The sequence below is a fragment of the Taudactylus pleione genome, unplaced genomic scaffold, assembly GCF_031769625.1.
Source record: "Taudactylus pleione unplaced genomic scaffold, aTauple2 ptg000244l, whole genome shotgun sequence".
Taxonomy (NCBI): domain Eukaryota; kingdom Metazoa; phylum Chordata; class Amphibia; order Anura; family Myobatrachidae; genus Taudactylus; species Taudactylus pleione.
Genome location: NW_028284646.1, coordinates 7,070,042 through 7,082,808, shown reverse-complemented (window position 1 = coordinate 7,082,808; position 12,767 = coordinate 7,070,042). Strand labels below are relative to the sequence as shown.

Genomic DNA, 12,767 nt, shown 5'->3' with positions numbered 1-12,767 from the left:
GAGGTTTATAGGCAGGATATTAGAAGGTATAGGCAGGGGTGTATAGAGGTTAGAATCCAGAATCCTTAGTGACAATGGCCCTCATTCAGAGGTGGTCGCAAGAAGCGATCGCTCTCTGTGAATGAGGGCGGCCGCTTCCTTTTTTTTAGTGCGGCCTCCTGGTCGCTAGCTAAGCTGTGGATTACCACCCACAGCTAAGCGACCGACCAGGTTGATGGTCGCGATGGTGTTCACCATCACGACCATCGGGGCTTGCGACGAGACCGTAGGGTTGGGTCTCGGCAATCGCAAGCCCCAGGAAGCTTCCTGCTCTGATCAAGCAGGAAACTCCCCACTGACATCACTGATGATGTCAGTGCGGCCGCCCACAAAATGGTAGGTGTTCCTTAAGGAACGCCTCCATTTTGGAAACCACACCCCCAGCCAGCCTACAAAATGGGGTGAGCTGTCGATCAACATCGACAGCCGCCCCTTTTGTAGAGAGCTCCGGAGTGAGAGAGTTTCTCACTCACTCCCGGGCTTGTGCGGCCACTGCGCAGGGCTTACCATCGACCCGGTTGCGAGCGCATCGGCGCTTGCGACCGGGTCTGAATGAGACCCAATGTCTGGTAGGCTGCTATTGGTTACTTTCTCCTGTTTAGAAATAATTACAGTACTGGCACATTGGAGGCTGAAAACACAATTAGGAGGCTGAAAACATTGGAGGCTGAAAACACAATTAGAAAAATAGAGCATACCTTGTCTGGGTCTATACTTGTTACCACCCAAACACAATGTGCATTGTCTTCATATTGAACTGGATAATTAGGTGAGGTAATTATGCCGGCTGGACCTTGGAGATTTGAACCACATGTCCGTGCTGTAATAAAAAATAAATGGTGATTAATACAATTGTTTTAAGGTTGAAAAATATGTTTCAGAAGTTAATATAGTTTTCTTAACATATTCAGTACATTGCTGCATCATCTCATATATTTAATATATTTATATTTTAATAATAGATATTTAAAAGTTAAAAACACAATGTTGAATGATTAACAGAAACATAGCATATAGTAACACTGTAATTCAAACAAATAATTATTTTTAAACTTACACTCCATTTCAACTTATTTTTCATAAAATATAATTATTTAACTGTAGTACATGATGAAGCAAGACAGGAAAAACACACTAAACAACTTTAAATTAAGTATTTTTGATGCCTAAGATGCTGATAATTTGGACAAAAACATTATAGAGTGGTAACATAGGATCCCAGAAGGCATACTAGGGGGTTGAGGTCCTGGTTGGACCTCCTGTTGGTGTACGCTGGGCAGAACTTTGACCTGGGTTGCCTGTTCTGTCCTTCCACTGGATGGATTTGGGTGAAAACTTCACAGAGGGGTGGCAATTGGTCTGGGATGCCTAATGAAGTGGTTGAGGTCCTGTGCCTTCCACTGGATGGATTTGGGTGAAAACTTCACAGAGGGGTGGCAATTGGTCTGGGATGCCTAATGGAGTGGTTGGGGTCCTGTGCCTTCCACTGGATGGATTTGGATGACATCAGATAATAAAGCTTCATAACTTGGAGATTTAAACCTGAGAAATGCCAGATACTTCAGCTAGTGCTATATAAAGAAATATTAATAAAGAATAATAAAACCTTAACTGTCTAAAGTTTGTTTGACGTCATCATTATGTAGGGATCTATATAAAGGAAATGTATTATTTGCACTAAATGGTGAATTATTTTTATAGATTAAGGGACTGATTAAGAGTTGCGTGCAAGTACTGTATATTTTGTGGATAGATATATTCCTGAGCTGACCATATGCATCTATGAGTTACTGTGGGTAATTCAGAGTTGTATGCATCTGAAAGCATACATGCTACAGTAAATGCTGAAGCTGAATGCTTATAACTGAACAGCAACTGTGCATTCATATGTAAAGTAAGTGTTCTGAGAACGTGTAATAGGTATGTAGACAGAATTGAGGGCTATGCAGATTTGTACAGATTTTTGATGGATCCATTGCACCAGGTAGAGGATGGTGTAGATGATCACTGGTAGTTATAATGGCCACTTTCAGAAGCACATGAATGAAGTTTTGCAGCCACATTGGTGCAGCTTGGCATATGGGCAAAGATCTGCATTTATTTCCATGCACGTACTTGCTGACGACTTGCGTGCAACTTTGAATCAGGCACTAATTGTACAATTTCTCATGATATTTATTTATGATGTATTTAGGTTTGAATAAATCAGGGCATTCACATTAAAGATAGTTTCAACCATAACTAAATATCTAATTTTGGGTGTAATTAGGTGAGATAAGATTAACAAGCAAATTATACTTTCCGGTGTTCCCCAATCCTATACTCCTCAGAATAGAAAACACATGGGGAGTGGCTTCTACAGTACAAACCCACTAAAACTTTGAAAACAGGACACCCAAGTCTCCTGCTGTGGGCCATTAATGGCATTGAGGAAAATCCACCAAATCTGGGGATTGAGCAGCGCAGGTGCAATTTTTTTGTCTTAATTATATCAAATAAATAAACTAAAAACAGCTTTTTCAGGGGAGGTGAAATTATCCTTTCTAAGCCCGAAACATTTTGTATCATGTTGTGTTGTTCACTACAATGCATGTCCCTGGGGAACCTCGTGTACATAGCTGCCAGTCCAGTAAAAACATACTTTTTCTCATTGATCAATTAAGCTGCTGTAACTTCCTTGCTCTGCTTATAGTTTCCTTCCTCCAGGTCTAACTGGTAATCTGTAAATGATTGTTGCTACTTTTGTTTATAAAAGGTTGTAGATACATTTTCCAGCTCTGTAGAGTGTTTTTCCGACAATGATAGTTTTCCTTGTATGATTGAAAAGGCAATCTCTATACGGAGTAGACACTTGGCAGATGCAAAGAAATGCTCTGTCAGTTTTTAGTGCCTAAACCATCCGTCTCCATAGAAGTTGCTCAAGGTTAACAGCTACCACGGTTAAATAAATATGAACATTATTTTTCTTTACAAATCTCTTTTGTGTGACAATTGTTCAGAATAAATACAAGATAAACAAAGAGACTGAGGAATAATGAAGTATACCAATTTTCCCATAAACACCTAATTTATTGCCATACCTAGGGTTTCTTTCCCTCTGATACTGCATTTACCATTACTGCTAAATCATCTTGAATTACAATACTAGGATATGATATGGTATGTGAAATTTCTGAAGCAAAATGTTGATGATAATTTTAATATAATATTGGCACAATTAATTTAGGGTCTGATGCAGTGTTAAACAAAAAGCTATGTGTAGTCCTGCATTGCATGCATGGAAATAAATATGTATATTTGCCCCTATACATCTTGCTGTTTGAACTACCCCTATTTAGCTTGCTACATCATCAATGCGCCATGGCATCAGTCAATATATGGTGCAAATAGTATGCATGGAAACAGTTTTATTTACAATTAAACTCAACTCTACACAACCCAATTTTCCATCAACACACCCTCAGTGATCTTTGCCCCCTATAAGAATACCCCAATGTCATCCAGTTATGTCACATCAGTCACACGTGGAGATGTGAATAAAACGTGTGCGACTCTACATTACCCTTGCTTGCATATGTTTGGCTCCACAGCATGCGCAGAGTGAAAACATGCACAATACACCCTGCAAATGGGCATATATTCAATTTAGAATAAGCCCATAAATCTCCACTTCTACAAGATGGCTAGCTGTTTTATTTGAAACCTTTCTGCAAAGTAAAAATTTGCACCTTAACGATCCTCGCTTTTTATTTATTAGTGCATTGTGCTGATATTTAAAGTTTAAACAGAAATGTATTGAATCAAATTAACACAGTAATTATGTATTGTAAATATTGACAGCACTAGAACAGAAAGTAGTGTATGCTGGATACTACTGCCAGAAGCAAGATCTCAATTCAAGTTGTTAAAGGGAAGTCTTCTTACTTTCCTTTCCTAATGGAATAAAATATTGCTAATTAGCAAAAGGTTATTGGCCCTTCAATTAACAACATAATGTATGAAAAAAAGAACTAAAAACAGATACAATTAAAAAAAATCAATATACTGGCTGGAACATTTATTGAAGCGCCGTGCAGAAATTTAAATTAGTATCCAGAGTTCATGTGTAATTGTATGTATAAAATAAACTACAAAATAAGCATACATATTTATGTTAATGGAAATGGGGTCATTGTTCATAGCAACTGTCATTACATTCCAACATAATGACAATTTTTATCAGCAGTTGATTTTATTATATAGATATTGTTACAGTATGGAAATCGGTTGTGAAGTGAAATATAATAATCAGTAAATAACAAGTAGGAAAGAGAAACAATATAATAATCACTAACAAGTGAAAAGGAGTGAGAGAACAGAGAAAAAGGATAGAGAGGACATAAAGGATATTATTAGCAAGAGTAAGAGAGACCTAATACAAAAATATGAAGATTATCTTAGTCAACTGAAATATCACAATATGTGAGCATATTATATGAAAGATGAAGGAAATAATAAAGTAATAGTTAATGATCAATTACCATTATTAGAAAGAACATTAAAAGTTTCATATTGAAAGAAGCCTGCATCTCAGTTTTTGTGAGTTACTAATAATTTAGAGCAGATGTAGAATAATTTATTTAGTCAATGTTCAACTTGGGTGTGGTATGACTTATTGACATTTAGAAGGTCGACCATCAGAATGTCGGCACCAGAATATTGACAGGTTCAACAGTCAGAATATCAATGAACATGGACAATAGGTTGACTACCAACCGACAACCAATAAGTTACCATACAATAAGGTTGACATGGTTGACATGTTGACAGATCCAGAATGTCATCCAGAACAATCACAAGTGAAGAAAAAAAAAGAAAATATGCTGAAGCATGTAATCTTATTAAGTTGAGAAGGACACACATGCTGGCCTATCAGACTAAGCATAAATATCCAATTGGCATATATTAAAAAAGGACATGTTTCCAATGTTTCATCAATTCAGACAAACTACAAAAAGCTCCCCCAACAGGGTCAAATTCACATATATAACACACACATACATTATATGATATACACACACAGGTATCCAGATGGAAAAGTAGGTCTACAATTAAAAGGTTGACACCAGAAGGTCGACAGTCAATATGTTGACAGGGTCATTAGGTGAGCAGGCACATTAGGTCGAAATAAATGGTCAACAGTAACTTAGGTAGACAAGGTTAAAATGTCGACAGTTTTAAAAGATCAACATTAAAATGGTCAACACAAAAAGGTAGACTCATGGTTTTTCATGATTTTTAGAGCTAGGCTTACACCCCCCACATACTTTCCCCTAGAAGAGAGATGCAGCAGCTCACTTGTGGGGTGAGAGCAGGGTACTTCATGACATTTGTAGGTATATAGGGAGGGGCAGGACCTAAATTATGCAATTTTTATTTCACTGGGCTCCATTGTCAAGAAAAATAATCAAACCGTCAGGGGGAAATCTTCCCTGTGTGCATCACTGCCCATCCATGCTAATTTCTTCTTTTAAAGAATACCAATGGTGTCTCTACTTGTACAGTGGCCAGAATTAACTAATGTAGAATTGTTAAGAGTGATATGTAGAGAATTGTGTTTGTTGCTAAAAAAATCTTCACAGCTCACCTTTTTTATTTCATGCATTAACTTTGATATGAGGTCATCTAATAAGCGAGAAAGTGTGTGTGTGTCTGTTTGTCTTTTTGTCCTTTAGCCACAGCCAGAGTTTTGTAACTAACTCCATTAAATTTGGTATGGTGGTGTAGTTTGACCAGGATTAGGTTTTTGCCTAGGTTTGAACTTTGTCAGGGCCACATACTGTTACACAATCTCATAAATCTGGGACACTCTTAAATTACACAGGTTTTGGGGTTGAGGGTCTGGCTTCATACGCACACTGTCACACTCTGACAGGCTCATGAGCAGGTAAGCATTCAATACATTCAGACTGTGTCAAACAGCATAATCTTTCCACAACCTTTGATCCTGGCAAAGATTAGCATATGGAGATTACAAACAGCAGTGGAGATTGATCACAGCCACACAGTGCCACTGCAGGCAGGATCCCCTCTGTCTGGGAATGGGACTCCAGTCCTGGCATTCCCCCCCTGATAGCAACCCTGCTAGACATGGTATTCAAAATTGGTTTGCAGAGTGATTGAGGGGATAATTCAGCTATAGACACAGTGACAGGGATCACGCAGATTCCTGATTATCAGTAATATGCGCATTACAGCTAACATGTTAGCAGCTGTGATAGCATATCTGTCCGCAGCTGAATCACCCACTCTGTTCTGCAATGATTCGTGAAACTCAAGTGATTTTGGAAGTTATACTGATACTGCTCCTGATATACTCCATTCCAAATGGTATGATATATATAGATCCTTTCAACATGTTTGTTACACCACACCACTTCTGAGTGGTAATGTGCAGTCTATTCTGTTTGAGAGTCAAAGGCAAAAATATGGCCTAAAGGAGTCAATATCACACCAATTTACCCAATTCATCACAGGATTTTCAGATTTTGTTTTCTCAATGGTTTTCTATTTATGCATGACCCATGCTCATTCACATAATGAGAGCAGTGGTTTATCAAAGGACATAAAATGTTTAATATATTTATTATCAACTACTGTATGACAGGGAAATTATTTTGCAATAAAAAAGTCTTAATTTTATTTATTTTTTCCTATAGGAGTTGGCGTTTTCAACTAAATGCAATATTTGCTGTTGTAAATATATTTTAGCTATTTAAATTCCTAGGCCCTAAATCACTACAGTTAAACAACAATGAAGTATAGAACAATTACCAAAGTTAAATTTAAAGTCATTTAATTGGGAGGCATTATATTCACAAGGAACTCAAAGACACTTTGGGGGGAACATAATAGAGTCCAAGTTCTAAAAATGTGCAAGTTTGCAGTCGTCATATGTAATAGAGTGTGAGAACATGCAAACTCACATGAAACTCACATTCATCCTCGCCCTAGCAAAATATGACATCCAGTTGTTTCCCAACTTGCACAAATGTAACAAAACTAGTAAGAAAAACTCGCAAAAAATTATTTAAGGCTAGTGAGTTTAGCCTCATCAGCAGCTTGTTTAGTAGAAACCTGTGTGTTGAAAGTGAATGAAAGGCAAAAAAAGGAAACAAATTACATGGGGTCATCCTCTAAAGCATAATCAGCACTGGACTCTGTGAGCTGGTCCTGGCTGTGAAAATAAGGAGGAAGAAAAACATAGGGGTCACCCTGTATTTTCATCAACCATCACCAGGCTCTGTGAGCTGTTTCTGGTTGTGGAAATATGGCGGACGAAATGAGCAGGGATCCCCGTATTATGCACAACCAGCACTGGGCTATATCTAGTGGGGGTATAATGCCATATTAGGGGAACACACTTGACAGGGTCCCCCTGCTAAAGCATTCACAATCCCACAATAGTCAGTCAGGGCCTCGAATTCCTCAGGAAGTGGGGACCCTCAAAAAGGGGTTTCCCGATGTGCAGATTCCAGGCAGATAGCCTGGGGCTATCCTCCGCATAACCGGATGGCGGGTGTTGAGTTAATTGTGTCAAAAATAGAAAAAACTCTTCTACATAGACTTCAAAGGAGGGAATAGGTAGGTTATTCGTAGTTATTCCCATAACTGAAGTCTATGGAGAAGAATTTATTGGCTCTCTCAGTCAAAAAGTCCGCCCACAGATTTCTTTGAAAAAGACTGTGGCTGAAGCTGTATTTACATAGTAGTACAATACTAAATCCAGTGGGTTTGGTTTTTTTTAAAAAAATGTTCCTAGCCCTATGGACGTTCTACATGAAGCAAGGGGTTGGTGAGTGTGTGCTGGGCTGGGCAGAGAGACTGCTGACAAGAGAGAGGGGGAACAGCAGTAGACCTAGGCCACTGCTAGGCCCCTCTAACAAGCCCAGGCCCGAGTAATTAGTAGCTGCTCTGCCCCCCTCCACGCCCCTAACAGTACTGCTAACTTCATCTGTAGATGTCGTAAGCTGCAAGGTCACAAAGTATACTGCTGTTTTCTAAATTCTGAATGGATCTCCTAAATCCTTTATGGCTTGTACATACAGTAGACCTTTTTTTGCATCAACATTAAAAAATTGCCAATTTGTGTCCACAAATTGGCCTCTCATTAACTACATTTCAGGTTCTCTAAGCAACAACCAAAGTTAAATGTGCATATAAATAGATTTTGGACATTATGTAACTGTAACTACACAGCTTTTAGATCCATCTTGGCATTCAAAACTACAAAACTAGACAACTGGTACACATGATCATACAGACTTGTATCTGTACAACAATTGTCCTGATCCTTATAATTCCCGGTTGATCAATAGCCTGAGCAGATAGTGATGCCTTTTATTTAGCTCTGGTTTCTTTTATACATTTTACTGGTCCCTGAATTTCAAGCAAAATGTAGCAGATTTGCTTGCTGTTCCATCTGTGTTTAACCGCAGGTATATACGGGGCCTGAGATAACTAATTACTTGTGTTTTGTATACTTCTAGGTTATGCATCTCTAAGATAAGAAATGAAAGCATTGAAAAGGTAATTTAATTACAGCTCCACACTTTGGGGATGCCATTAGAATCCCCACTCATGGCTAAAAGGATGTAACTGGGCGGCAATGTGGCACTTGCATGTAGTATATGTTCTGCCAAGGGTAAGGCAGGTGCAAATGCATGCTGATGTGAGTTCAGCTGCTTACACAAGAGGATAGATTGGCTGACACAATACAAATGAGGATTCACATTTAAAAACATGAAATGTAGTCTAATTGTTTGCTGTTCTGATCCAGCCCCTTATAACTCCATGTGCTACAGTGAAAGACCACTGCACTATAAATAATATTGTTACACTATTTACTCCTCTCTGAACTCATGGTATGCTAGCCATTTTCAGAGATGGACGCAATGCCGAAGTTTACACAGTTAAGCAATTATTGGTGGTCTGCGTATTTAATGAGTCACACTGCACACGCACCAAGATCATAGCCATCAGTGGTAGCAGTGACGAGTTGGCTGCAGTGTGACAGTCAGGGACCATTTGTGGGATGTAATAGGGGAGTGGTGGCTCAAACGCAGGCGTGTCGCGACCTTTATTGGGGCGGGTCACAGGCAGTGATTATGAACACTTACACAGATGATATGGCTCAGGCATCCATTCTGATAAACCCTAGGGTTACTCAGACTTTGGATAATCTAATGATCTGAGTCTGATGCTGCAATTCAATGTGCCCAGCGGGCAAATCAATACAAATCCCGGTGGCTGCAACATTTGCACATTTTCGCACAGCCACTAAATACAAATTTGCAGCAGCTGTGGTGTACATCTCTGAATCAGGTCCTAGGTACTCACCTTCTCCTGTTATTCAGAGAACTACTAATACTGCTGGTGTTTGGATAATTCTGGCATATAAGGAGTTTTACAACATCAAAACATGGCAAAGGGATTACTATAATGTTTTTTCCCCCTTTAATTCTTTCTCCATGATTGCACAAACTATGCATATTATATACAAGCTATAATGTTAGAGAAAACAGAAATAATAAAATATTTTATCTACCATGTACTGTGATATTGAAATGCTTCATAGGAAATTGGTGAAATTTAAATGCTTTTGCTTGCAATGAAAGTGTGAAAAGCAAAATTCAGCCATAGCTATATTGACACCGACAGTCACAAATTCCTGTGCAATTTATGGTTTTCATTTCCATTTCATGGGGTTTTTTTCAATGTGTTCTTAAAAAGGTGGAATAACTATATTCAAGTCATAAAGAACATAGCAGTAGTAGCATGCATTTCAAAGATACTTTTTTAAAGGAATGTGCAAACTATAATTTTAAAGTATTTAAAATTGAAATGCTTTCCCACTGGCTTACCTCGGCAGATTGGTCTGTGATCACTCCAAGCAGCAAGTGTGTCAGTCACTCTCTGACAAGTTATACTCTTCGAGCCTTGCAACACATAATTATCATCACAGGAAAATTGGACATTGGCACCCAATCTAGAAATACCCAGAGAAAAAAGAAAACAAAAATAAATAGTGAGAAATAGGCAATGCTGTATAGTTTATTCACATTCACAATGACAATTCTTCCCCTTTGTAAAAGATGATCAGTATGCATAAAATAAATACATAGAAAATACCATTCATTCTAATATTAATAGATCCACTTTCATATCATTGACCAGACGTGAGGCATGTGTCACTGCTACAACTCTCCATGACAAGTGTCCAATAAACAGTTCTTGTAAACTTTGGTGTGACTTGCTACAATATTAAAAGAACTCAGTGGCGTCACAAGGGGGTTGCGGGCTGCACCCGGGTGTCACTCACCTAGGGGTAACACCAAGGTGCTGGTTCCCCCTCTGTGACAGGAGCCGGGTGCTGCACTGTAGCATTAAGTGTAGTACTCAGCTCCTGTCACAGTGAGGGAGCCGGCACTCTACACCTCCAACACCCTCTACCACCCCAGTGATGATACCCACGGCTCGGACCTGGGTTTGGCCCGCGAGACCATGCCACTGTTAGCAAGGCCATGCCCCAATCTGTGAGACCATGCCCCCTTTTTGCTGTGCACGTGGCATCCCTCCCTGCACTAGGTGCCACAGCTTGGAGGGATGCCACAGAGAAAACTCACAATTGTTTTTTTCTAGCAATGGAGCTGTATTTCTTAGCATGTAGTAAGTACCAACATATGTTCAACTGGGATATCAGCTTTTATTACTTGATGTTATTACTTGCCTGGATTTGTAACATCTGAGTATAAATAAATCTTACAGTCACATAGAAAGAATGATCAGTCATGAAGTATGAGGTAAATAATAAAAAGAGTAAAACAATCCCTGGCCCTGTACAATTTGTGCAGCTTTTATTTACTTTTACCAAATTGTAGCATGCTGTAGCCGCTCAAAGAATGCACCACACAAATGCAGAGACACTGGGGAGGCAGTGTAGTAGTGAGGAGGCGGTGGAGGAAGCAGCAAGGATCCCTCTTCTCAAACCTGGACCTTCTTCCCATAGGAGGAGTGGGGCTCAGAGAACAAGCGCCACCTGAAGACAGTGATTGTTCTCTGTTCTTGCAAGCAAATTCAGAAAACTTAAATTTTTGGAGTTTGATGAATATTAGGTGGTCCTATCGGACGGCTAATAATGAATGCCCTGTTACATTAAAATATGCGTAAACTAGCATTTCCTCATTTGGAATTTTTTAAATTAGAATACAAAAGAGGTAAATTACCAATGAACACACACATAGCCAGTAATACTGCTTTTATACTTAAATTCCAGGTCTGACCCAAAGGTTGGAACAGAGTTTCAATCAGGATCAGACCCAGAATTTCCCGGAGCCGACCCAGGATATTCCTGAGTTGGCACCATTCACATCAGAGCCTGGTCTGCAGTGAGCCGGCTTTTCCAGCGTTGAAGTGGATGCTTGGAGATGAAGTGGATGCTTGGAGGCCGGCCAATCGGCAGGCATGTGGCATGATTCGGGGTCATCGTGACACGGATTGCGCCATTTACACTGCAGGGTTTCATGGGTTTTAAACTCTGCAAGTTTCCTGGGTTAGATTGTCGGGTCACTCAACCCGGGAATCCAACCCTGTCCCCTTTTACACCAAGAAGCTACCTGAGTTAACTCTGCAATAACCCGGGTTTTAGCTCTGGTGTGAAAAGGGTATAAGTGAACACACAAGTCCAGTGAATGATATATGAATGAATCAAAGCATAAAATAAGACAATTGTTATGATTGGTTGAAAAGTTTAAAGCTTGTATTAATACATTAAAACTGAAAGTGTTTATTTGCTGGAAATGTTCATTCACTGACTGATTGACCATACTTAATAGGAGTACTTTACTATTTATATACATATGGGCTAATTTAGACTTAAACAGGATATGTTTTTTTTAGGCGGGAGTGTGAGGTAGTTACAAGACAAGAGGGGAGGCGAGGAGTACAGTAGGTTAGATGTATTGTAGATCTAAAGCTGGCCATCCACTATACAATTTTCTGTCAGATATCTGTCCAATCTGGCTGGTTGGAATGAAAACCTGGTAATGTATGGGAGCAAATGACAGTCAACCATTTGCTCACAAACACTGGAAAACAGACAAATTGGTTAAAACACACAAATGTAACCAATTTGAATAATTTTTTTTGTCCTTTTTTCAGTGTTAAAAACCATATAATTGATTTGAGGGCCGAGTTAGGGAAACAATGCATTAGATGAAAGGCTATAGGATAGATTACAGCAGAGGTAGTGTATCTGTGGAGGGAAATAAGTTAAAGTTAAATATGTACCAAACTAGCAATGCCAAGCAGGTAAAAAAATAATATAACATGCATACTATGGCCTTCCACACTAGCCACACAGTTATTTTTAGAGCAGCAACCAACCATAACAGCACACGCACATTTTTACATTAGGCATTCGGGGGTGGGAGACTACTTCAATTAATAATACTTAATTTCATTAAATGCTTTTCTAGCATTTGTTTTTCTAGAAATTGCTAAATGAATACTGTAAGGAAGTGAGATGTAAGGAAGTGAGGTGTTTGTATATATATATATATATATATATATATATATAGGGAAATAATGTAGGCGGTACTCATCAGACTTGATTTAAAAGCAGACTATCGTCCTTTATTAGATCTTAGATTCAACAAAGGCATCGCAACATTTTAAGCTAATTAAGAGTA

At 38.9% G+C, this 12,767-nt stretch overlaps 1 protein-coding gene across 1 annotated transcript in view; it reads right to left on the bottom strand.

The window, feature by feature from the left end:
* The window catches only part of CSMD1 (CUB and Sushi multiple domains 1), a 1,974,400-nt gene that overhangs the window by 640,980 nt on the left and 1,320,653 nt on the right, over nucleotides 1-12,767 (bottom strand). Inside the window, exons 9-10 of the mRNA XM_088479751.1 lie at nucleotides 9,942-10,066; nucleotides 738-859 (exon numbers count right to left, since the gene is read on the bottom strand). Of these exons, the coding sequence (XP_088335877.1) occupies nucleotides 738-859; nucleotides 9,942-10,066 (247 nt within the window). The remainder of the gene's footprint in view (nucleotides 1-737; nucleotides 860-9,941; nucleotides 10,067-12,767) is intronic.